General features: G+C 40.1%; 1 protein-coding gene across 3 annotated transcripts in view; it reads left to right on the forward strand.

The window, feature by feature from the left end:
• The window catches only part of PRTFDC1 (phosphoribosyl transferase domain containing 1), a 91,201-nt gene extending 76,420 nt beyond the window's left edge, over nt 1-14,781 (forward strand). For all 3 annotated transcript variants that reach the window (XM_073885565.1, XM_025891888.2, XM_073885564.1), the window contains 5 exons: nt 7,587-7,604; nt 8,966-9,048; nt 9,520-9,566; nt 12,458-12,534; nt 13,512-14,781. In XM_073885565.1, the coding sequence (XP_073741666.1) occupies nt 7,587-7,604; nt 8,966-9,048; nt 9,520-9,566; nt 12,458-12,534; nt 13,512-13,559 (273 nt within the window). In that variant the 3' untranslated portion in view covers nt 13,560-14,781. The remainder of the gene's footprint in view (nt 1-7,586; nt 7,605-8,965; nt 9,049-9,519; nt 9,567-12,457; nt 12,535-13,511) is intronic.
• The last annotated feature ends 8,662 nt before the right edge of the window (nt 14,782-23,443 follow it).

Raw genomic sequence — 23,443 nt, forward strand, 5'->3', positions numbered from 1 at the left:
TATCCCTTCTCTGGGATGCTATGTAACCTAACTAGTCTCCTTGAACTTCTGCCTTTATTTAACTCTTGCTATCCTCCAAACCATTCTCCAAAAAACAACAGCCAAAGGGATCTTCTTAAAATACAAATTGGATTGCCTCACTTGCCTACTGAAAACCTTTCAGCGGCCTCTCAATTAGGGTTGTCAGACTTAGCAAAAAAAACAAAAAACAAAAAAAAAAACAAAAAATGGAGAACAGGATGCCAAGTTGAATTTGAATTTCAAATAAACAATGAATGCATTTTTAGTATAAGCGTGTCACATGCAATAATTGGAACATACTTAAGCTCAAAAATCATTTGTTATTCATCTGAAATTCAAATGTAACTGGGTGTTCCGTATTTTATCCTGGAACCCTACTTCCAGTGTTCTGAGATTATAATCCAACCTCCTTCTCACAGCCTGTAAGACCTATGTGATCTGGCCCTGCTTCCCTCCCACCATCATCATACACCACTCACCCCTCACAGTGCTATCACCACACTGGTTAAGCTCTGGACAAGCTGTGGCCTCCAACCTGGAATCCATTTTCCTCCTATCCTTCAGGTCTCAGCCTCCTGTGTTAGGGAGGTCTTCCCTGACTCTCTGTCTAAAATGGGCATGCACTCTTCTCCTGCATGCTCCCCACCATCCCCATTCATCTCTGTATCAGTACCCTGTTTCAAGTCAAGCCCTTTCCACAGTTTGCCGTGTTTACTTTGAGGCTAATTTTTGTATTTGTCTATTTCCCCAACCAGAATGTCAGTGTAAGGTGGGCAGGGACCCTGCCTATCTTATTCACCATCCTATCTCCTGCATCGTGCACGGTGCCTAGCTGACAGGTTGGAAAAAATATTTGGTGACTGAGTGAATGCATGTTCTTCTTTCTCTTAGAAAGAAACCAGAAAGGTGTTTTCAGTGAAGTGTGGGAAAGGGCGGACATGACGGAGGGAAAGGTACATAGAAGTCCATCTAGCCAGACCAAAGGACACATCAGCCAGCAGGTTGGGTTTAAGGCGAATGAGAAAGGTGTCAAATGAGGGCACATTGACTTTGAGAAGCAGGAGGGCTTTGGTGTCACAAGAGAGTCAAAGCGGGGACTGGGTTGGTGAATGCTGCACACCTGAAGGTGGACGAGTGAAAACGGTGTCACTTAACTTTTGGAATTTCCTTTTCCTTAAACAGATGAAGGCACTCATATGGCTTGATGTGTTCACCCATCCTTCAGCCTTTCAGAGAAAGGCTATGCATTAAGAGTTTGAGAGAACTTTAAAAATAAGTTTCAGAGGACCTCCAGAACCTTTCCATCACGCAGAATGTACACCAGCTGGGGAAACAAACAAACAAGCAAACAAAATTTGAAAAGGCATCCAACAATTAGTGGGAACTATTTTTGATGATCCCAAGAAAAGTCCCTTGCCCTTAAAGAAATCCAAAGAAGGAATGATTCCTTGGGACTGTGACTGTCTTCACAAGAGGAGGCTGAGGTTTTACTTGGGACCAGAAAGCCTGGGAATAACCCAGAAAAGGGAGGAAGAACATCATGAAATGAGGGATGAAGGTGGGAAATAGGAGAGCCAGGGGATAAGAGCAGACCCGTGTGACTGAAAGAAGTCAGCTCAAAATAGAGAAACAATACTTTGAAACAGGGAAAATGTAAATTGGGTTTGGTTTGTAGAATGTATTGAGAGTCTCAATAAAGAGTTTAACTTGCTCAGAAAAGCAAAGAGGAGTTGCAAAAGTTTTTGAGCAGAAGTGACATCAAGAAGCCGTGTTTTGGGAAAATGAACTTGATAGGAGGGTCGAGGATGAGAAAGAGACTCCAGGCAGAGGAACCGGTCAGGAGGCCACGTGGGGGGAGCACGCACGGGCACTGGAACCACGGGAGCCAAGTAGGAGTGTTGCGGAAGGCACCGCGCTGACCAAAGGGGGGGCAGCGGAGCTAAATGATGAAATGAAGGAGGGAGGGTTAGAGAAGATTTAAAAAAAAATTTTTTTTAGGATTTATTTCTTTATTTGAGAGAAAGAGTGTGTGAGTGGGGTGAGGGTGGGGGAGAAAAGGGGCAGAGGGAGAGAATCTCAAGCAGACTCCCGGCTGAGCACATCCAGTGCGGAGCCCGATGGAGGGCTTGATCTCATGACCCTGAGGTCATGACCTGAGCTGAAATCAAGAGTCGGATGCTTAACTGACTGAGCCACTCAGGCCCCCTGAAAAGATTTTTTTAAATCAAATTTGTTTATAAAAGAACTTCTAAAAACATGGGGACAGCTCACCTATATAACTGTCCACACATTATAAGCCCCATAACTGTAGTACATAACTTCTTAAGCTCTCTAAAGATGTGTGGGTTAAAATATCCAGAAAAGAGACTATAGCCCCCATGGACCTGTCTCTTTCATGGCTTCTTTTTTTAACCTTTCTTTCCTTCTTTTCTTCTTTCTCTCTTTCTCTCCTGCCTTCTTTCTTTCTTTCTTTCTTTTTTTTTTTTAAAGCAAAGAGAAGGAAGCTCATAAGGGAAGCTGGCTGAGTCATGGTTCTAAATAGGTCATGGCTGTGGAATAAAGGGAAACCTCAATGATTAAGTTAAATGGCCTCATCGGCTCACAATATTTAAAAGCATTTTCCTCGGTGTGTTCAAGCTGTTTCAAAGTTGATTTAATCCTGGCACTTCATAAAATGTGTGTATCCATTAAAGCAAGAAGATTTTATTCATGTTCAAGGGAAATCTCTGAAAGGGATGGAATAAAACTAAATGCATGGAAACAGACCCAAATCTGGCAATGGGAAAACACAGATGTGCAGGTTAAATGCAAGATTTCAGGAGACGTGCCACCTTCCCCCACCAAATAAGTTTCTAATCAAATGCCAGAATGAAGCGTCAGAACCAGCCAAATTTCCTCCTTGGCTGCCTTAACTATTTAAATCATCCCTTTTTATTGCATCTGACTAGGCTGAGAACAATAATGGAAATGCCCACCGACTGATGATTCTGGCAATTTTGTGAATTATCACATAAAGTGAAATGCTGAACTACATTCCTTTCTCTGTGGGGCTCATATTCACACTCCTACCCATGCTCAGCACCCACAATGAGCCCATCATCATTACTGCCAACCCTCTGCTTGGCGTGACCATAGCCCCAAAACTATACTGCTGCTGATTAGACTGTGGCATGCTACTCATTCTGCATTTTAAAAGACTGAAAGGGGGAATAACCTATTTATGAAAATCATTTAGATTTGTATAACTCCTTCTTTCTTTTCTTCTTTTTCTTCTTTCCTTTCTTTTTCTTCAAGAAACTTGAGGTTGTTAGCTTCCATCAGGATTGTACTATAGCAACGAAATGACACACTCCGGAGACTCCCCATAGAATTTTTGCCTATGGCCCCCAGGTTGCAAATTTTACTTACTTTCCGGGAGGAAATGAGCTAGGTGTGATGAGATGACTAAGACAGTAACTGGCAGACATCTCAGATTCAGTGATGGGAGTTATCAGATTGGAAGCATTTAGGAGGCACAGCACGTCCTGAAAAAATTTCTAAGGTTGCCCACTCAAAAAAATAAGAAAAGGAGGGGGATGTATTTTGGAAGATTTCTTGCTGCAAAATTAAAAGCAGTAGACCTGAACTATAGCTCAGTGAATGGGGAATTGTACATCGTTGAGGAAAACAAAATGGAGGGGATGTGTCAAAAGTATAACAAACTAGAGAAAAAAATGAGGTCAAAATTGTTGATTTGTTCCAAAGGCATTGCTTGAGCACCTACTACAAACCGGTCTCCATGTTATATGCTGATCATATAAAGATGAATTTGTCTTTGTCCCTTAGCTTGTGAAGCTAATCCTGGTATATTAAAATGTAAAGAGATTAGTTAGACAGTAGTGAAAATGCGTCCAAAGTTGGGTTAGTTACTTTCTCTGTACTCTCGGGCTATGTCTTTTGTATGGCAATTTCTAAAGGTACTAAAGGCATTGCTTTTTTGGAGGTAGGCTGCTAACAATCTGGACAGTAAACCCACACATTATTTAGGAAAAAATTTGAAAATCGTGTGATGTTCTGTAAAGGAAAAGAAATATCTGTAGGGACTGCTCTAACTCACTGAAGAACTCTAGATTTCTGCGGAGCTCCCTTTCAGTAGCAGATGGGTTTTTTATATCAGTATTCCCTTGCCCATCATTTATGAACGCACTACATACCATACACAACTCAGAAATTTCTTTGTGCTGTTACAGATGTTATCAACCCGCTTAGCCTCCTTAATCCTCCAAAATCCCTTAAGAAATATAGTTAAACCATAATTAACCAATGTTTTCTTCATAACAATCCTTCCAAGAAAGAAAGAAAGAGTGAGTGAGAAAAAGATAAAGAGAGAAAAAAAGAAAGAGAAAAAGAGAAAGAAAGGAGCATAAAGAACAAGAGGGTTATTGCAGTCTAAGGCACTGAAAGATGGCAGGGAAAACGATTAGGAGCTTCAAGGAAAGAAACAAACTAAAAGGGAACATAATTATAGTATATTATTTGACTCTGTAGTGGGAAAAAACGTGACCAGTACAAGAAGATACAGTCATAGATACAACCAAGTATCTACCCTGGGGGGTGGAAAAAGAAGTGAGATAGTGTAAAACAACAAAATTCTTATCATTATATAACATAGTAAATAGGTGATGTCTAAAATTATTAAATTGAGAAATGTAAGTAGAGTAAAAGAGACTATTTCAAATTAAAAGGGGATTATGGACCCAATGCATGGGCTTCAATTAGACAGACCAGCTACAGAGGCCATTTTAAAGACCACTAGGGCAATCTAAGTATGTCCTAGGTTTTATATATGATATTAAGAAATTATTGCCAGATAAAGAAGTTGTGATACACGCGCACACACACACACACACACACACGATGGAATATTATTCAACCATAAGAAACTAGGAAATCCTGCCATTTGCAACAACGTGGATGGACCTTGAGAGCATTATACTAAGTGAAGTAAGTCAGACAGAAAGACAAATACTGTATGATCTTACTTGCGTGTAGAATATAAAACAAAACAACACAAAAACCAGACTCATAGAAAAAGAGATCACATTTGTGGTTACCTGAAGCAGGAGATGGGGGACAGGGAAATCAGAGGAAGGTGATCAGAAGGTTCAAACTTTCAGTTATACGATAAATAAGTACTGGGGATGAAATGTACAATGACCATAGCCGCCACTGTTGTGTGATATATACGAAGGTTGTTAAGAGAGTAAATCCTAAGAGTTCTCATTATAAGGAAAAAATGGTCTTTTTTTGCTTTCTTCTTTTTCTGTAGCTGTACGAGATGATGGATGTTAACTAAATTTATTGAGGTAATCATTTTATAATATATATAAATCAAGCCGTTATGCAGTACACCTTAAACTTATACAGTGTATGTCAATTATACCTCAATAAAACCAGAAAAAATGAAAAACGTAAAATAAAATGGATTATTGTCATTTTTGTTAGTTGTGATAATATTTTGGCTATGCATAATACAGAATGCCATGATAACTTTATATAAAGTACATACGCATTTTAAAATACTTTACAGTTAGATACACAGCAACATTTAGAAAATCTTTAGACTTTTCTATTTGATTTTGAATCTGTATATGCATTCCTTGATTTTAAAATGTGTTTAAGTAATTTTGATAATATATCTCTGGATTAGTACACATTCAAGCCCTGCTTCCCAACCACCATTGTATCTTATAGTTAAAATTAATCTTTTCAAAGATGACTCTTGTTTTGCAAGATTCTAAGCTTTTAAAAAACAAATTTAATTATATTCAGTGTACTTTATTTAATTAGGCAAGAATGCAGACTAACAGAGTTTTAAAGAGTTTTTCATTATAAGATTGAAACAAAAAAAAGATTATGAGCTAGGGAATTAAATTAACCAAGTATTCGGGTTGGTTAACAGGCATGGTTGGTAAGCCTCAGTCAGACTAAAAATGCGTATCCTAACTGACTGTTGTGGGATAATGGTTAAGAACATAGCAAATGTGTTCAGAATACCAAGGGCACCCCTCTGTCTCTGTGATACTTAGGGTAGGGGATACTGTGGGCATGACCTACTTTAAAATGGACAAGATAAGCTTACATTTCAATAATAAAACTAAGATTTTTAAAATGTATTTAATGGGGCTGGGTGGGGGGGGCGCCTGGGTGGCTCAATTGGTTAAGCATCTGACTTTAGCTCAGGTCATGATCTCAGGGATCTGGGATCAAGCCCCACACTGGGCTCTGTGCTCAGCAGAGGGTCTGCTTGGCCCTCTCCCTCTGCCCCTCCCCACGCTCGCACTCTCTCTCTCTCTCTCTCTCAAAGAAAGAATGAATAAAATCTTAAAAAAAAAATTAAATGTACTTAATGACTAAATGACTATTTAATGACTATACCAGAGAGAAAAATACTTCCAGAAAGATATTTCTGCCTAAGAAGCATGTGACGCATAAAGTAAATATGGATTTGGTTGGTTGACTAACACTTTCATTACTTAAATCTCTTTTGCATTAGACATAAGTAAGCTTTCTTAGGTGTAAGGCTTGATAGAATTCTTAAAGTATCATATGAATCATAGGAAGAAATGAAGGGTCATCTAAAGAAAGACAACATTACATTATAGCCACACCCTTCAGTTCATTTCAATGTCATATTAACACAGTCGTATTTTAATGTGGTGGGACGGGTATTGACATGTAACTAATCCATTTAATTGGTTGGTTTTAATTCATGAATCAGTGTCATCAGTTACTAATCCTCCACTCAGTAAATAATTGCTGAGCATCTATATGCAGGTATATATATCCTAGGGACTGAGAATACAGTAGTAAGCAAGACAAACATGATCCCTGTCCTCATGGAGTTTACATTCTAGTAGGAGGACAACTCTCAAACAGGAATTGAAATGAAACAGAATCAGTGTTTTGAGGGGAGAAGGAGAGGTAGGCCTCGAGAGCACATAGCAAGGAACCCAACCATGCTTCTAAAAATATCAACCAGGCACTTCGCAGAGCTCTCTCTAGCCCACCCCTTCCTCAGGGTTGAAAATCCGAGAGTAAATACAGAATCCCCAGTGACTGGTGGCTATGCAGGAATACAGGACTGTCACAGTTGAATACAGGATCCTTCTGCAGAGTGCTGTCTCCGTTAACAACATAGTTTATGTGGCTCGTTTTCCTGGTAAACTCTTAGTAAACTTGTGTGCCAAAGTAAGCTGGATGGGGTGCTTGCCAGAATTAGGGACATTGGGTTGACCTTGTGGATAGCTCTTCAGACAGGTCTAGGATCTGATGTGACCCTGCTGCTAACCTGAATGTAGATACCAATATTGTAGCACCCAGTAATTGCAGAGAGACTGTTAGCATGAATCTGGAATACCTACATTACTTCCAAGCATTTGAGTTAGATGGATGGGGAAGGACCAGCTAAACAAATGGTGGAATTTCTAACTGTAAGCAAAAACGTGGGTCTATCTTGTAAAACGGATTTGCATCGTATTCTAAATAACTGTTGTGTTTTGTTGTTGTTTTTTTTTTAATTTCAGAATGTCCTCATTGTTGAGGTAAGCTGACTTTTCTTTATCCATATTTGGAAGTTGAAAGAATCTAATGGTGAGTTTTGAAATAGCACTTATTATCAAATTGGTCAAGGATTTATTGAATTTCCACTGTGCGCATGGCTCTCCAAATTTACTAAGAGCTAACTAGAATCAGTGGCCTGAAACAATTTAGAATAAAAGCTTTGCAATCATAGTTTCGTGGTACTTTATCCGTTTTTATGTCTAATTTCACGCATGTCTAAATTGGTTCTTATACCTATTTGCAAATCAGGCATTTTTTACAGAAGAGGAAACCAGCCCCACAGAACCAAATATATGTAATAGTAAAAGCAAGGTTTGAACTCTTTTCACCCTTGATTCAGTGTTCTTGCTAATGACCCCTAAGGACTTCAAACAATTCTACCTTCAGCAACCAAATCGTAAATACAATCAGTTTTCAAATGGCAATCCAAGAGAAAGCTATAATTTAATTTAATTTTTCTGCTAAAAAAATTTGAGAGCGAACAGGCCCTGTGGTAGCAGTGGACTTAATACGGCACATGGCCACTTTTCCTTCGAGAGCACGCCTATCTTATCAGCTGGCAAGAATTCAAGGGAGCTGTTTCAAGCTTTTGTTACACGGTTGCCCGTATGTGCCATGTGTATCTGCAGTCCTCCCGGCTCAGACATAACCCAGGAAGTAGACCCTCTAGCCAAACGAATTGCCCAACCCTGGCTAAATTCAGACCTGTTGTTTTGATAATCAGCTCCTGACAGCTGATTTCTGTCCCAAGGACAATACATTTCTGCTGCCCATTCTCCTCTAATTGTACAGCAGCTCATCAGCAGAGACGAGCCGAGGCTCACTGCAACCTTGCACCCGCAGAATTCACAGGCTGTCACCAGCTGCCGTCCAGACACATCTCACTTCCCAGCCGTAGAATCCCCTATTGAGTGGGGAGGGCAAGGGGGAGGTGTTTATCCATTCAGTGCATTCAGATGTACATCCCATGTCCATGAAAATTCATGCGTTCCGTATTGTGTTGCATAACCTCAGGGCCAAATTTAGTCCTTGAATGTGCATGCATGAGTCCCAATGTACTCAGTGAGCATCCGCACATGCTCTCCAAAGGTCGAACTTAGCTTTCAACACAGCTCAAGGATTCCAAGAGGAAATATTCACCAATATATTCCCCTAAACCCAGTTTCCGAGAGAAGCACCTGTCTAAAAAATGTAACCAACCCTGCTTCCTATTTTGACTCCATCTGATGGCAATTCTAATTATGATGCATTATTAATAAGGCATACAATCATCTGTCTGGATGCAAAGTCTATTATGCTGCCCAAATGCGCTCAGTTGAATGTGTCTGTCCTCTTTGCAAAGGATGTTGTTGGAACCGGGAAGACCATGCGAGCACTGCTCAGTAGCATAGAGAAATACAAGCCCAACATGATTAAGGTAGCCAGGTGAGTAGGACATTCACGTCACTGTTGTTGCTTCTGTGTGTCCAAATAAGCCCGGGAGGGATGCTAACACAGGATGTTTTCCCCAAAGAGAGCAGTCTATTCCAAACCAGTGACCCTGTGCCCCGGGGTGTTATGGCTTGACCACACTGAACAAATAGCCCATTTGATTGCTAGTCTGAGACAGAGGAAGAGGAAGAGTACATGCTTTGCCGGGTGCCTGAGCTTCTCGTTACTGTGCCTCCATTTGTAGTTTCCAGCTGGCGGAGCCTGGTGCCAGTGCCCCTCTCCCTTCCTTTTATCTAGAATCACTGATGTGGTGCCTTGGTAGCAGGAGTGTGAATTAGGGGCCCGGGATGGTGCCCCACATGCCGGGGAGGTGGGGGGAATACATATTTTAATGATGTTCAGTTCTATTTGCAATTCACAGTTTTATCTGGATCACTAAACACTTTTTTTTTTTTTTAATGGTAGTTTGTTGGTGAAGAGAACACCTAGAAGTGATGGCTTTAGACCTGACTGTAAGTGGTTTTGGTTTTGGTTGGTTGGTTGGTTGGTTGGCTGGTGGTGTCATTTCACATTGAAGAATCTCTGGTTTCCTATTTGCCGGCATTCCGTGTGAAGCAGAAGCTGTAAAGATTTCCTAGTCCCACAGAGGTCTCCCCAGCCTTGCCAATGGAACCCTTTACAACAAGGATAGAACCCTTTACAACGACGGTTTTTCATTTCCCAGTTTGCGTTGTTCATGGAAACTCTATCGTGTGCATTGGATATTTTTATGTTTAGGTTTTCCATAGCACCTTAAAGCCAAAGATCTCAGCTAATGGGTTTCAGGGGGTGGAGGGAGACTTGACCCCACCAGACTGGCTGACATGCAGGATCCCTGCCTTGGCCGCGGCCCCTGTCGGTCAGACCCGGGAAGGCACTGTAAAGGCTTAGAGGGATTCTCATACTGTCTCCAGGAACCGTCACCAGACAATGCTCGATGCCGACCGAAGAAAAGTTCAGTAACACAGAGAATTGGCCGAGCAGATATCTTCAGAGACCAATCTTTGTGCTTGACTTCCTATGTTCTGGAGGATTTGGCTCATCCAGGGCACTTTGCTACTCTCCTCCCCATAATATGAATAGTTCCAATGCCAGGAAGAGTAAACAAGCAGCTTGATTATTTATTATTCTAACACTAGAGGCGACTTTTTTTCACTCACATAGGCAGACTTCAGCTTGATTTTTATAACTTACATTTGCTCTAAAGCCTCTGGGATCATTTGGCTACAGTTCTCATCAGCAAGCTGAAAAAACATCAGAGCAAGGGAAGCACACTATGGACGGGTAATATGCCAATGACATTTCGCAAGTGACTCTTTATTCTAAAAACAAGTTTCATGTATTAAATCTAGACAACATCAGTGCTGGGCAGATAGACCCAACAACATGTCCCCGTCCAGTTACTGGCATGGGGAATATAATCTGGATGCAGTAAGGTTAGGCGAAGTTAGTAAACAGAAATCTCCTAAGGAAATCATGGAAGATCCCACAGAGATAAGATTTTAACTGAAATTGAAAGATTCACTTCAGACATAGCCAACTAATTACAGATTATTTGTGTCACTTACAGCAACAACATGAATAAAATAATGGCAGGTAACACTCGTAAGAGGTTACGATGGGCCCTACACTCCTTTCTAAGAGTGACGCAGAGATTAACACATTTCATCCTTACAACCTTCATCCAAGGTAGTTGCTCTTGTTATGCCCATTTTACAGATGAGGAAATTGAACACAACAAGGTTCAATGGTTTTCAAAGGTCACGTTGTTGTAAGTGTAGAGTCAGTATTGAACCCAGGCAATCTGGTTCTGATCACTGCCTTACTCTTGCACTACATCTGTAAGTAACATCAGCAAGTAAATGCACCCATTCTCCAGCTAGACATAGGTCACTCTGATTCCTAACTGTCCCCCTGATCTACCAATCCAGTGTCCTTCTTTCACTCCCTAACAGTCCTGAAGGTTTGACCTTCTGAACTGGCTTTGCCAAGTCTCCGGTGCCATGCCTACTGTAGGCATTGCTCTGGTTACTGTGAAGTCATTACTGTGGTGACAACCCGGGTTCTCTGGGATTTACTAATATCCTTTTAGCTGGTTCAGAATCTCTGTTTCTTCTCCCTGGACTTCTGAGGCTTGATACTTTTGGTTCCTTTCTCATAACTGATTCTTTCCCATATGCTCCATGACATCTTTTATATGCTCTGACATCTTTTCTTCTGCTCTTGCTTCTCCTCTTTGATTATTTTTCTCAAAGCAAGGGACAGTGTGGAGGGACCAAAGGGGGTCTCTATCAGTGACATATAATGCAATCCTCTAGAAAGTAAGTCCCTCTCCTCTGGCACTTTCTGCAAGAAGGAACCAGTTGCCTACTCCATGTGAAAGCATCTTTGGTCATAGGAATCAAAGTGGTGGTGAGTGGTCACCAGAGGGATAACTTTCTCTCCATGCTGTAAGTCCATTGGCTATCCCAAAGAACAGTTTCATAAAAGTAAATGAGCACATCTCTCCTCTGCAATGCTCTAATAAACAAACAGATTCAAAAAAAAGTGGAAAGAGTTTGAAAAACCATTGGACCATAGGCACATTTATTCTGTTTCAAGACTTCTGAAGAAGGAGCGCTACTGTCTGTTCCTTAAAGATTCTTTTCCATAAAAATCATCTTCTTTTCAATAAACTTTTCCTTCGTTTAACCTAAGTACCTCACACTGCATTTAAATCCTTTTACTCCCATTCCTCCTGCAATAGAGATTGAGAGCTAATTAATGCCATCTGTCTACTGGATTCAAAGACTAGTGTTAGAATAACCCTTAGCGTTCTGTTCCTCAAACTGAACAATCCCACTTCCCATCATCTGGTCTCCCAGGTTTGGCTTCCCAGCCCTTTATCCAGCTGAGGACACTGAGCGCAGTGGGAGAATGGGTTCCTAGTGATGACAGCCTGCGCACCTAGTCATGTAGTACAGAATTGGAATACTTCTGTCTGAACTGCACTTTATGCTTCCCAAGTATTTCCTTTGGCATTATAACATTGGATACTGCTTGCTTTGGAACTGCAGGGCTACATGACTAACTCATGCATATTTCTTGCTCTCCCCCAGGCTGATTGAGCCCTTTCTCAGCTCTGTATGGTAGGAGTACAGCCATTCTTCCTTGTATGTTTGCTTGTCTCCCTCGTCTCCCTGCCTAATCACTGTGGTCCAGGTCCTACTGGGTTCATCCTATGCATTGCTTATCATTTTTCCCACTTGCTTCTGCTTAAATGAAAGGTCCTCACAGTTTAAGTGCCAACAATAGCATATGGTGGCTTTCTACTCATGTTATCTACATTATTCCTTTTTTTTTCTCTCTCTCTCTCTCTACTCAGATGTTGGATTTGAGATTCCAGACTTATTTGTGGTGGGTTATGCCTTAGATTACAATGAATACTTCAGAGATCTGAATGTAAGTCATGCATGCAAATCCCTAGCCTCCTCTCATAAGAACTTAACAGCTATATGAATTTAACAAATTATTGAAATAGTAGTCATGATGGCTGCCACTTACTGAATATCTTCTGTGTCAGGAATATTCTGGGCACTTTGCATTCATAATCCCAGTTACAGTTGCATGCAGTTCATAACTATTCCCTTTTTGGAGAAACTGTTTCAACATATATACATGGACTCCCAGTGTAGACCCCCCAGCTGTGTGACCCTGACCAATGTTGAATGATATAGAGGTAGACATCTTACCCGAAGTGGACCAATCATGTGTGTGTGTGTCTCTCTCCTTCCTAAGAATTAGAAACTTAAACCAAAAGTCACAGAAATCAAGAGATTTTGGTCTTAAGCCACTGAATGGCAGGGCCCCAGAGAGAGTATCCACAAGCACCATGGGCTAAAGTCGGGAGCTACCCCATTCCGGCCTTCCAGTTGCTTCATTGTGTAGCTCTTTGGATTCTGTGAGCCACCTCATTAGCCTTGGTAGGCTATATTAGCCTATATTAACCTGACTCCACTTCTGTGCCTTGCAATCAAAATACTCTACACATTTCTTGCTACCCAAAAAAGATCGATTAAGAGTCAATGTTGTGTTTACCATGGCTATTTCTCCATTCTCCCTAGAGGTGATAATGTTACCAGGTGGAGACTTCTATCTCCACCATGGCTGACCATACCCTCCTTCAGCCGTTATGGTTGTTCCAGACCTAGGGAGCCAGATTTGGAATAGGGCTCTAAACTAGAACAATGAAGAAACTTTTTCAAGTATTCGATTGGGTGTCTTTAGATTTTATATACATGCACACACATAAATGCGCACACATATATTTGAATGAACAATAACCAATTATAAGATGACATTCTGTTATTACTGCATTACATTTTCTGCACTCCTATTTGGCTAAGAAACGGATTCATTTAAATCCTTTATTGTTTCAGCACATATGTGTGATCAATGAACATGGCAAAGAAAAGTACCAAGTCTAAAGGAGTAAATTCTCACCATCGAATCTCCAGATAACATCATACTTACGACTACAGTCGGAAAGCCAGCATGTAAAGTTTGTCTCCCCAGGCATCTTCACTCAGCAGGAGATAAAAGAAAAAAAAATGTTTTAATGAGAGAGCTTTCTTTTCTGAGGTTATAACATAAAGAGTACCAAAGGTTCTTAAGGAAAATAAGGCAATGTTTTTATTTGACTTGTTCCAAATTAAATACTCTGCCTTGTGACTCATGCGTTCTATCTACCTTTGCACTCCAGAACTTCACCTTCTTTTATTCCGATACAGTTATTATGCTTGATGACTATACCCCCACGTAGTTACTCAAATATTTTTCACTTAACTTTTTTTTTTTTTAGTATTCCGTTTTGGTAATATTTTGCAATCTGGAGAAACTGGAAGCCTTTTCAGTTAAGCTCCAAACTCAAATCCTGGGAATGCAGCTAGATTCCCATACCCAAAAAGGAGGGAAAGGACAATTTAATATAAATTTCTGTTTGCGCATTTCTGGCAGGCCATTACTATTTGCTTTGACAAAGCCTTTTTGAACTGTAGCATATAATGAATCTTAATGATGTTATGAAATGAGCCTCTGCTCAGTGCTGTTGATCTGAGCTTCCGGTATGTGATAACGGTATGTCATGTACACATGGATGTACTCAACTGTGTTTAATACTCTGAATTTTAATTAGAAAAAATACAATGGCAGCAAGGCCCTCGTTTCTAAGCTGCATCTTTTTATTCGTGTGGGACAGGAGCAAATGGCAGAATTCACAGAGTGGGAGGTTCAATTCAAAACTAAGCACGTATGAGTTTTTCCTCTTATTTACATCAAAGGACAAGACACTGTTACATATTATCATCAACACGAACACAGAAGTTGAATTATTTTTTTGAGTGGTCTTAGAAGACATCCGACATCCCTAGGCACTACAGAAAACCAGCACACTTAAGAAAGTTGTTTTCTGAATAACATTTTTTCCATTTCCACTGTTTTATGAGATGTTTTCTAATTTATGGGGATTTTAATTGAAAATAAGCTCGAGTGCCAATAGAACTGTTTTTTTCTCACTTCCTAAAAGGAGAAAATGCAAAATAAATAACTAAGCAGCTTTTGTTTGGTTCTGAACCATTTGTGGCATATTATTATCAGGTTCTACCTTCCTTTAAACTAATAAAAAATAAAAAACCTTGTTACGTTTCATAACTGCTTACGGTTTTTCTTCTGCCTTCATATTTTTTATATACTTTCAGCCATTAAAATGTGTGTGAGCCAGTAGCTTAAATACACTGCTGCATATATCTTTCCTGGGGCTTTATTTTTGTTAACCTGGAAAAAATCCAATATATGCACTACTATAAGCAAACGATTAAGCCAGACTTGATCTACTGCTTTTCTTTTTTTCTCTCCTTGTAAGACAAAGAATTTTAGTTGTAAAAGATTTTCCTGAATATCTTTGTTCCAGGCAGAGAAGAAAATAAACCACACCCAGAAAGTAAGAAACCAGCCAAGGGAATTCCTTTTAGCTTTGTTCCATAGAAGAATCAGTATCCAAGTTAGAGATTGATAATTTTTTTATTTTTTATTGTTATGTTAATCACCATACATTACATCAGTAGTTTTTGATGTAGTGTTCCATGATTCATTGTTTGTGAGATTGATAATTCTAATTGGCCAGTTTCTTGAATCATCAAATTCGTGTTCTAAATACAATTTCCACTGTGCCACCTTTATGTCAGAGACCTAGAAAAACCCAGATACATTTGATTATAAATATAAAATTATCCATAATTTTTATTGAAATATTTTCTTTAGAATGTTGAATTTTAACAACGTCAGCGTAATTTTTGAGGACTGTATGTTTATTTGAATTAGGAAGGAAGTTGATCTACTTCACAAGATTTTGAGAAGGACTTGTGCTAGCTAATGCTGAAAAAGAAAAATCCATTAAATACACAAGAAGTTTAATCATTCCTGCAATTTTTTTCCTATCACACAATATTTTGACAGTGATATCCAAGAATGTCATCTTGGGAAAAATAGTATTTCCTCTTCTCTTGTGAAACTCGAATCTATTTAATATCACTGAGTTTTTTCAATCCAGACCAAAAATGTGAAAACTCATAACCAGATTAGCAACCAATGCATTTATTAATTTGGTGTTCCAAAGCTGATCAGTAGGGGAAGAGGGAGACAAGTGTGTGATATGTTTTATTTGGATTCAGTTACAATAATTAGTAATACTTTTACTACAGTAATACAGTAACATAATCAGTAATACTTTGGGATATTCCAAACAAATTAGAACCCTTCATTATAAATTGGTTCTTACTTACTAGATTGGAATGTATCCAGTATTGAACCATGCACTCCCAGTGTGAACTGCAAATAGTCAAATCTTGATGCACCTTGTTTAACCTTTGGATGTCTTTGGATATAACATGGTTTACCATGTTTCAGCCCTTCTGAGACTATTAAAAAAAAAAAAAAACACCTTTCAGAGCAAAGGCAGGTATTTTTTTTCAGCCTCCCATGGGATGAACTTGTGTTTTCCCAGTGGAGAGAGAAGGTGACCTATCCCACTCCTAGAGAACTGGTGTCATGGAAATATTTCCTCACTTTTGTAATAGAGGTAGTATGTTCTAGGAAATCAAAACCCTAAATCACACTCCCCACCCAGATGTCTGGTTAATCTGGGCAAAAATAGTGTTTGGGAGTTGTCATTATTTTGCTATCATTAAGTTCCTTTGGGATCCCTAGATGACACTTGAAGGCTGGTAGACAGGCTAGTTTCAGGAGGGGAGCAAAGGGGTTGTGGAAGGGAAGTTTGTGCGTTGATGGTGGGAGGCATGTGGAGGAGGGACAGAAGGTGTATGTGGAGAAGGCTGCTTTGTTTCTTGGCCAAACCATACCCCAGGATTGGTTCTGAACCCCGTGGAGAGAAGGTGACAAAGACCCTGACTGAAAGAGCTGTTTTCATGGTAGCCTTTGGGCCACACACTAGGACAGACAAGCCTTTCACATTTCACTGAGGGTCATGCATAATCCATTCCAAAAAAAAAAAAACCACAAAAAACAAAAACGTTTTTGCCGTGTCTCAGCCCGAAGGACCCCCTTTTCTGACTTTTTCTGCCAGGGTGGGCTTTGCTCAGAGATAAGTAGGAGAGACCATGAAGACAGAGTGGGATACTGAAGTCCTGCATTTTCTAAGTGGGAGAAATAAGCCAGAACTAATGTTACTACGACTTTGTATCCAGAGCCTAATGCATGTTGACTAGTGAATAAGCTTCGAATGAGGATGGTGAGTGTAGATGACTCACTCAAGAAACCGGGCTATGAAGACCAGAGACACATAACCATAGCTAGAGGGGGAAAGACTTGTATATTTTTATTTACTGTGGAAAACAAAAAACAAGTGAACAAAACAGTGGAAACAGCAAATTCATTATCGATTGCTCTGTAACAAACCACTCCCCAAACTGAGTAGCTTAAATGAACAATAATTATTATTTCTCAGGGCTTATGAGAATTAGGAATAGGGAGCAGGCACTGTGGGGATGGTTCGTTTCTGCTTCGTGATGTCTTTTGCTTCAGCTGGAAGATTCAAAGGCCAAGGGCTATAACCAAGTGACGATAAATGGTCCAGTGTGGCAGCCATTAGCCACATGTACTTGTTTAAATTTAAATTAACTAAAATGAAATAAAATTGAAAATCCACTTCCTCGTTCACATTTGCCACATTACCACTGCTCAACAGCCTCATAAGGGAGTAAGTTATTAGCACAAACAGAGAAAATTTCCCCAATCACAGAAAGTTCTATGGGTAGCTCTGATCTGAAGGTTTGCCTGGTGGTTGATATATTGGCTGCTCGCTAGAACCTTAGCTGAAGCTGTCAGGTGGAATTCTTCTGTGTGGTGTCTCCATGTGGTTCGAACTTCCTCACAATATGGCAGCTGGGTTCCAAAGGCAAGTACGAACAGAGACAGAGACAGAAGTAGGCAAAAGCCATACTGCCTCTTATATGACAGGCTCACTTCCCCCACATTCTGTTAGTCGAAGCAGTTACAAAGACTTGTCTGACACTAAGGGGAGGGAACATAGACGGCCACCGCTTGATGGAAGAACACTGTAAGACGATCCAGGGGGTAGGATGTATATGTCTCTGGCCATTGTCAGAAAGCTGGAGATGAAATCTGGCACAGACAGGTTATTCCCCTGCACATTTTCCACTAATGAGATTAGTGAAGAAGCCGATTATGCAGTGGTCATAATGCATAATTGAAAGCACACCTGCTTGCCTAGGTTTTTAAGAATGACAGAATACTGGGGCGCCTGGGTGGTTCAGTCAGTTAAGCGTCTGACTCTTGATTTTGGCTCAGGTCATGATCTCAGGGTTGTGAGATCAAGCCCCCCCATCGTGGAGCCTGCTTAAGATTCTCTCTCTTCCTCACCCCCTGCTGCTTCCCCACCTCAAAAAAAAAAAAGACTACTACTACCTAGCCACATGGGGAATTATGAAATGATAAAAAGAACACCAGAAAAAAAAAAAAAAAAGAACACCAGAGTAGCCCACCTTGATTATAAAGGTAGAAATACATGTTTTCCCACTGGTAGTGTTTGGACCAGATTAAAAAGACTTTGAAAGAGCAGTTTTATTTCTTTATTATTAAGGTGCTTAAATTTGAAATATAAAAACCATGGTAAAATAGTTTTTGCTTGCCAAGTATTCTGTAAATGTAAATTCATGCTGAAACTTTAGGAGTAGTTCCATTTTTATAGGAAGAAATTGCCATATAATTTGGCCAAGAAACTAATCCAGAATGGGACTTCCTATATATATTTATATAACTGTATGCTGGAAATAGTACTCACCAAATCAATTAAAAGCAACAAATCACTGAGTACTAACCAACAGGGATTTACGATGAAAACTGCTCTGTCCGATTTATCTAATCTCCTAATATTGAATGACAGAGCTGGTTGACTGGAGAAAGGAAGTACTGTAATTTGTCTTATCTTCATTTGAACAACGCTTTTTGTTGTGCCGTGTGAAGAATATCCATCAATAGCCTGGGAAAATGACTTACACTACCTAGCTACTGGGTAACTGCGCGAATCTTTACAGTTGTATTTAAAAGAGATCTAACAAGAGCGTAACAAAACACATTGTGAAAGACTGGAACCCAGACACTGAGTGTGTTGACATTTCACAAAAGATCTGCCTGCAACTACTGTGGATCATGCGCTATACAAAAACCTGATGATAACTCAATTTAGTATTTAGCATGAAACCCAGAGGTAGGAACTGCCATCTCCATTTTAGAGATAAGGAAGTGAGTACTAAAGAGATTAAATCACTTACCCAGGGTCACAGAGCTGTGTTCAAAACAAGAAATTGAACCCGTGTTATTAGACTGCTGAGTCAGTACTCAGTACACAGCGCTGAGTTCACGGACCGTGTAGAAAATGTGTCCATACACTTGCAGGTGACAATCAGAAGAAAGAATGGTGTGGTATAATAAGAAATATGTTTGGTCGTTGTCCCTGGTTCCTGGCACAGAGCTCCTAAAACCCTTGGAATTTCCAAAGTAAGGATAAGATCTTTTGTTACTCTTAACAAACCCCTTTTATCATGCCTGAGTTTATGCTGAAGAGGTGACTTAGAGTGGGACCCCTCTAGATAGCCTCAGGATGGGGCTGGTCACCAGAAAGACCAGTGACTGGAAGGTTGGAACTTCCAGCCCCACGCACGGACCTCTGGGTAATTATGCAACTGGCTCTCATTCGCTACAATTTTTATGCATCTACATTCAAATACAAAAGAGTCCAGTAATTTTCTTCTATTATTTTTTATGTGGTTTTGGAATCAGGATTATTTTAGCTTCAAAAAGTGACATCAACTTTTATTTTTCTTCCATTTTCTCAAACAGCTTGCATAAGATAGGAGTTCTCTATATATTGACATTGTTAGGACTTTAAAATTCTCAATGTGTATATAGACATTTCTTCTTTTTATTCCATACTTTATTTGCTTCTAATACTTTCCCCCCCGCCAAAGAAACCACTTTAACTTTGTTCATGTTCTTCTAGTGGATTTCTTTTCCAGGCTGGTGTACCCATCTTCCAGATTCTATTGAGTATTGGCTGCTACAGTCCCCCGTCGCCCCTTCCCTGCTTCTTGGAGGTCTACACCCTCCCCAAGGTAATCACAGCCAATGACTTGCAGACATGTGAGCACCACTAAAGCCCAAGTGGGACTCTCTGGTGCGATTCATGCTCTAGAACTCCCTGGGGGATCAGGCTGAAGTTTTGCACATCCTTGCTTAGCCTCTTCTGTCCCTGCCTGCTTTCTTGCTTTCTTCAGTCTCTTCCTCCTCAGAGCATTCCCTCAAGACAACACCGAAGAATGTGCGTGCCTGAACAGTTTTCTCCAGCTCTGCTTCTGGGAGGGCAAAGTGCAGCCCATGGGTTAAATTCAGCCCACAGCCTGTTTTGATATGGCCTGCAAGCTAACACTTAAGCTAAGTGTTTTTTCATTTGTATGGGATCATAAAAAAAAGAGAGAGAGAGAGAGAGAGAGGGAGGGAGAAAGGAAGGAAGGAAGGAAAGGGAAGGAAGAAAAAGAAAAAAAAAAAACAATAAACATCCTATGTGACCTGCCAAACCAAAAATATTTACTAGCTAGCCTTTCACAGGAAAAGTTTGCAGACCTCTATTCTAGGAAATCTGACTTAAGATACTTCCCTATTCTTTTATTTTTCTACTTCATTTATTTCTGGTCTTAGATTATTCTATTGTTCAAAAAAAAAAAAGAACAACTATTTGAGCTGAATTATTAGTGGGTTTTTTGGTTTTTAACTTTTTGCTTTCTGATAAAGATCTTTAAAATCAGATTTCTCTCAGTATATTTAATGTAAATACTGGTATATTAGGACTTAATTTCCACCATTTTAGATCATATTTCTCATTTATAGTACTTTTTATTTCTTTTTTCTCTTTTTCTTAGATTTCTTGATTTTCAAGAAAGATTTATTTCTTATGCTGGTTTGAAAGTTATATCTTCAATTTTTGTTCTCATGGTAATTGGCCTTAGGTTACTAAGACCCATGCTCATGTCCATGATTTTTAAAATCTTACTATCTATTTTCCCTCAATATGATAAGTACTATCTGCCATTAGAAGTTAAGTTCTAAGGTACTGTGCATGTAATTTCTTTTATTCTTTAGTTCTAGCTATTTTATCATCTTTTTTTTTAAGGATTTTATTTATTTACTTGAGAGAGAGAGACAGCAGGAGCAGGGGCAGAGGGAGAGGGAGAAGCAGACTCCCCATTGAGCAGGGAGCCCGACACGTCACTCAATCCCAGGACCCTGGGATCATGACCTGAGCTGAAGGTAGATGCTTAACCGACTGAACCACCCAGGTGCCCCTAGCCATCTTATCTTCTTAAGACAACATAAATTTTGCCAAGGTGTTTGACCACCTTTATTGGCTCTGTCTCCTATACATCCTGACCTTGTCTCTCTTCCTATTTAAATACTACTTTCAAGCAAGTTTTCAATGTGTGTTTATGATAAACCTTCTAAGCCTTCATATGTATGTGAATGTTTCTTTATTGTGTTCTCATATTTGAATGAAAAATTGGCTGGATATAAAATTCTAGGTTTCAAATTATTTCCTTTCAAGACTGGTTTACATTATTTGTTGATCTTCTTACATCCTATATTGCTCTTGGGAGCAGGACATCCATCTGATCATTGTTTCTTTGAAGAGAATCTGCTTTCGCTCTCTGCACGTTTTAAGAAATTTGTTGCTTTCTCTCCTGTTGGGCACTGAACATTATAATCTGAAGACTTTCTTCTCTTCTTTTAGTTGTGAGAAATTCCTTGCCTTTATTTCTTCCACTATTTCCTCCATCTCTTAGTTGTGAGAAATTCCTTGCCTTTATTTCTTCCACTATTTCCTCCTTTTCTTTTTTTCTCTCCCGGAGGTTTTATGATTCAGACATAAGCACTTTCCCCTCAATCTTAGCCACTCCTTGACTTTTCTATCTTAACCCCGTTCCTTCCTGTCACATTCTGGGAAAGTTGCTCAATAGAATCTTGCAACTCACTAATGCATGTGTCAGTCATAACCATCTGGCTGTCCTTCTCATTTATTGTGTTCTTTATTGTTAACTATTATATTTTTCCTATCTAATATTTTTACTTGGACTTTACTAATGGCTTCTTGTTATTGATTATCTTCCCCCACCTCCTAGAGTAAATTTTTCATGTTTATTTTAAAATTCAGGTGTGTTTAGCTCAGTAATTCTCCTTCAGATGGTAAATATTCTGCATAGTTTTTCCTGTACAATCACTGTATCCTTTGCATATCTAGTTATTTTGACTTGTGAGTCCATGCCTCCCTGGATGGATCAGCTACCTCGGCTGATAAAGTGTACTGCAGAAGGTCAAAGCCTAGTCTGTGCTCAACCAAGTGTGTTGAAGGTAAGGGGAAAAGATGATCCCAGATACCACAAAACCACTGTTGCTATTTGCCGCCATTCTTGCAGACATGCCCTTGCTTTCGCAGGAGCTTTCCATTTAAACCCTTAGAGGCAGCGCTGGGAGAAAGTAAGCTCCTTCGGTTACAACCCACCAGTCCTAGGGGTTTACAGGGAAAATTTCCCTCACTTCCCAGAGTGAATGCATGAGGCTGGCAGCTCAACCTATACTGGTTTTCATCAATTCCCCAATACTGTGGCTTTCCGTGCTACCTAATTTTACCCTCCTTGGCCAATGAATTGGCTCTTGGCTATTGTTCTGTGCTGAAGGCTCAGGACAATGGGGTTAAGGGAGGGAGGCAAAAACAAAAGCATCTTCCAACTCCACTCTCTCTGCCACCTCCATCCACTCCCCAGCCCCCACTCCACTTCTGGGCTTCAGTTACCCACCTCCAGATGCAGCAGTTGAGGGCAGCCTCCTGCTCCTCCCCTTGAGGGTTGCTGTTGTTCATTGATGGAGCCCATCCTGGTCTTCTCACTTCTATAGCCTCTCTAGGGCTTTTCTGAGGGGTGGGATTCAGCAGTCCATGCTTGTTTATGTTTATCACCTTTTATCCCCTTAACAAGACTTTACTTATAAATTTACAGTTACATTATGTTCATTATAAAATATATACAAAAACAGACATTATGAAATAATGAATGAGATAAATTCAGTGTCTAGACTTCTGAAAATGTAGATACCCTGACTGACCTCCTTGCAGAAAACAATAAAAATTGCTGGATAAAATATTTTATTTTATTTTATTTATTTATTTGAGAGAGAATGAGACAGAGAGCATGAGAGGGAGGAGGGTCAGAGGGAGAAGCAGACTCCCCGCTGAGCTGGGAGCCCGATGTGGGGCTCGATTCCAGGACTCTGGGATCATGACCTGAGCCAAAGGCAGCTGCTTAACGACTGAGCCACCCAGGCACCCCTAAGATATTTTTTTAAGGTCATTTTAAGTGCATTCATGAACTGTCAAAAAAAAAAAAGTACAAATTGCTCAGAAGTTGAAACTTGAGTAAAAGCAGAAACCCAGACAAGTAAGTTTGCTAAAGCCAGCTTTCATCTTAAGACTGTGAAGGCCATGAGAATGAGCCTCAGACCTCCAACAACAGGGAGCCTGGGCTTCAGAGACTGGGGGCTTCAGCTCTACTCTGAAACCATCCACTGCATTTGCCCTGCAGTCACTCTTCCCACACGCTTGCTGCTCCTGGTCGCTGACTGAGCACAGCAGGTATACTAAGCCAGGTCTGTTCCTAGAGAACATGGGGGTCCTTTATCAGGTATCTGTCTCCAAGACTCCCTGATGGTCTTGCTGAAATTTCCTTAGAACTGT

The sequence above is a fragment of the Callorhinus ursinus genome, unplaced genomic scaffold, assembly GCF_003265705.2.
Source record: "Callorhinus ursinus isolate GAN/ISIS: 27379988/994484 unplaced genomic scaffold, GSC_fseal_2.0 scaffold63, whole genome shotgun sequence".
NCBI lineage: Eukaryota > Metazoa > Chordata > Mammalia > Carnivora > Otariidae > Callorhinus > Callorhinus ursinus.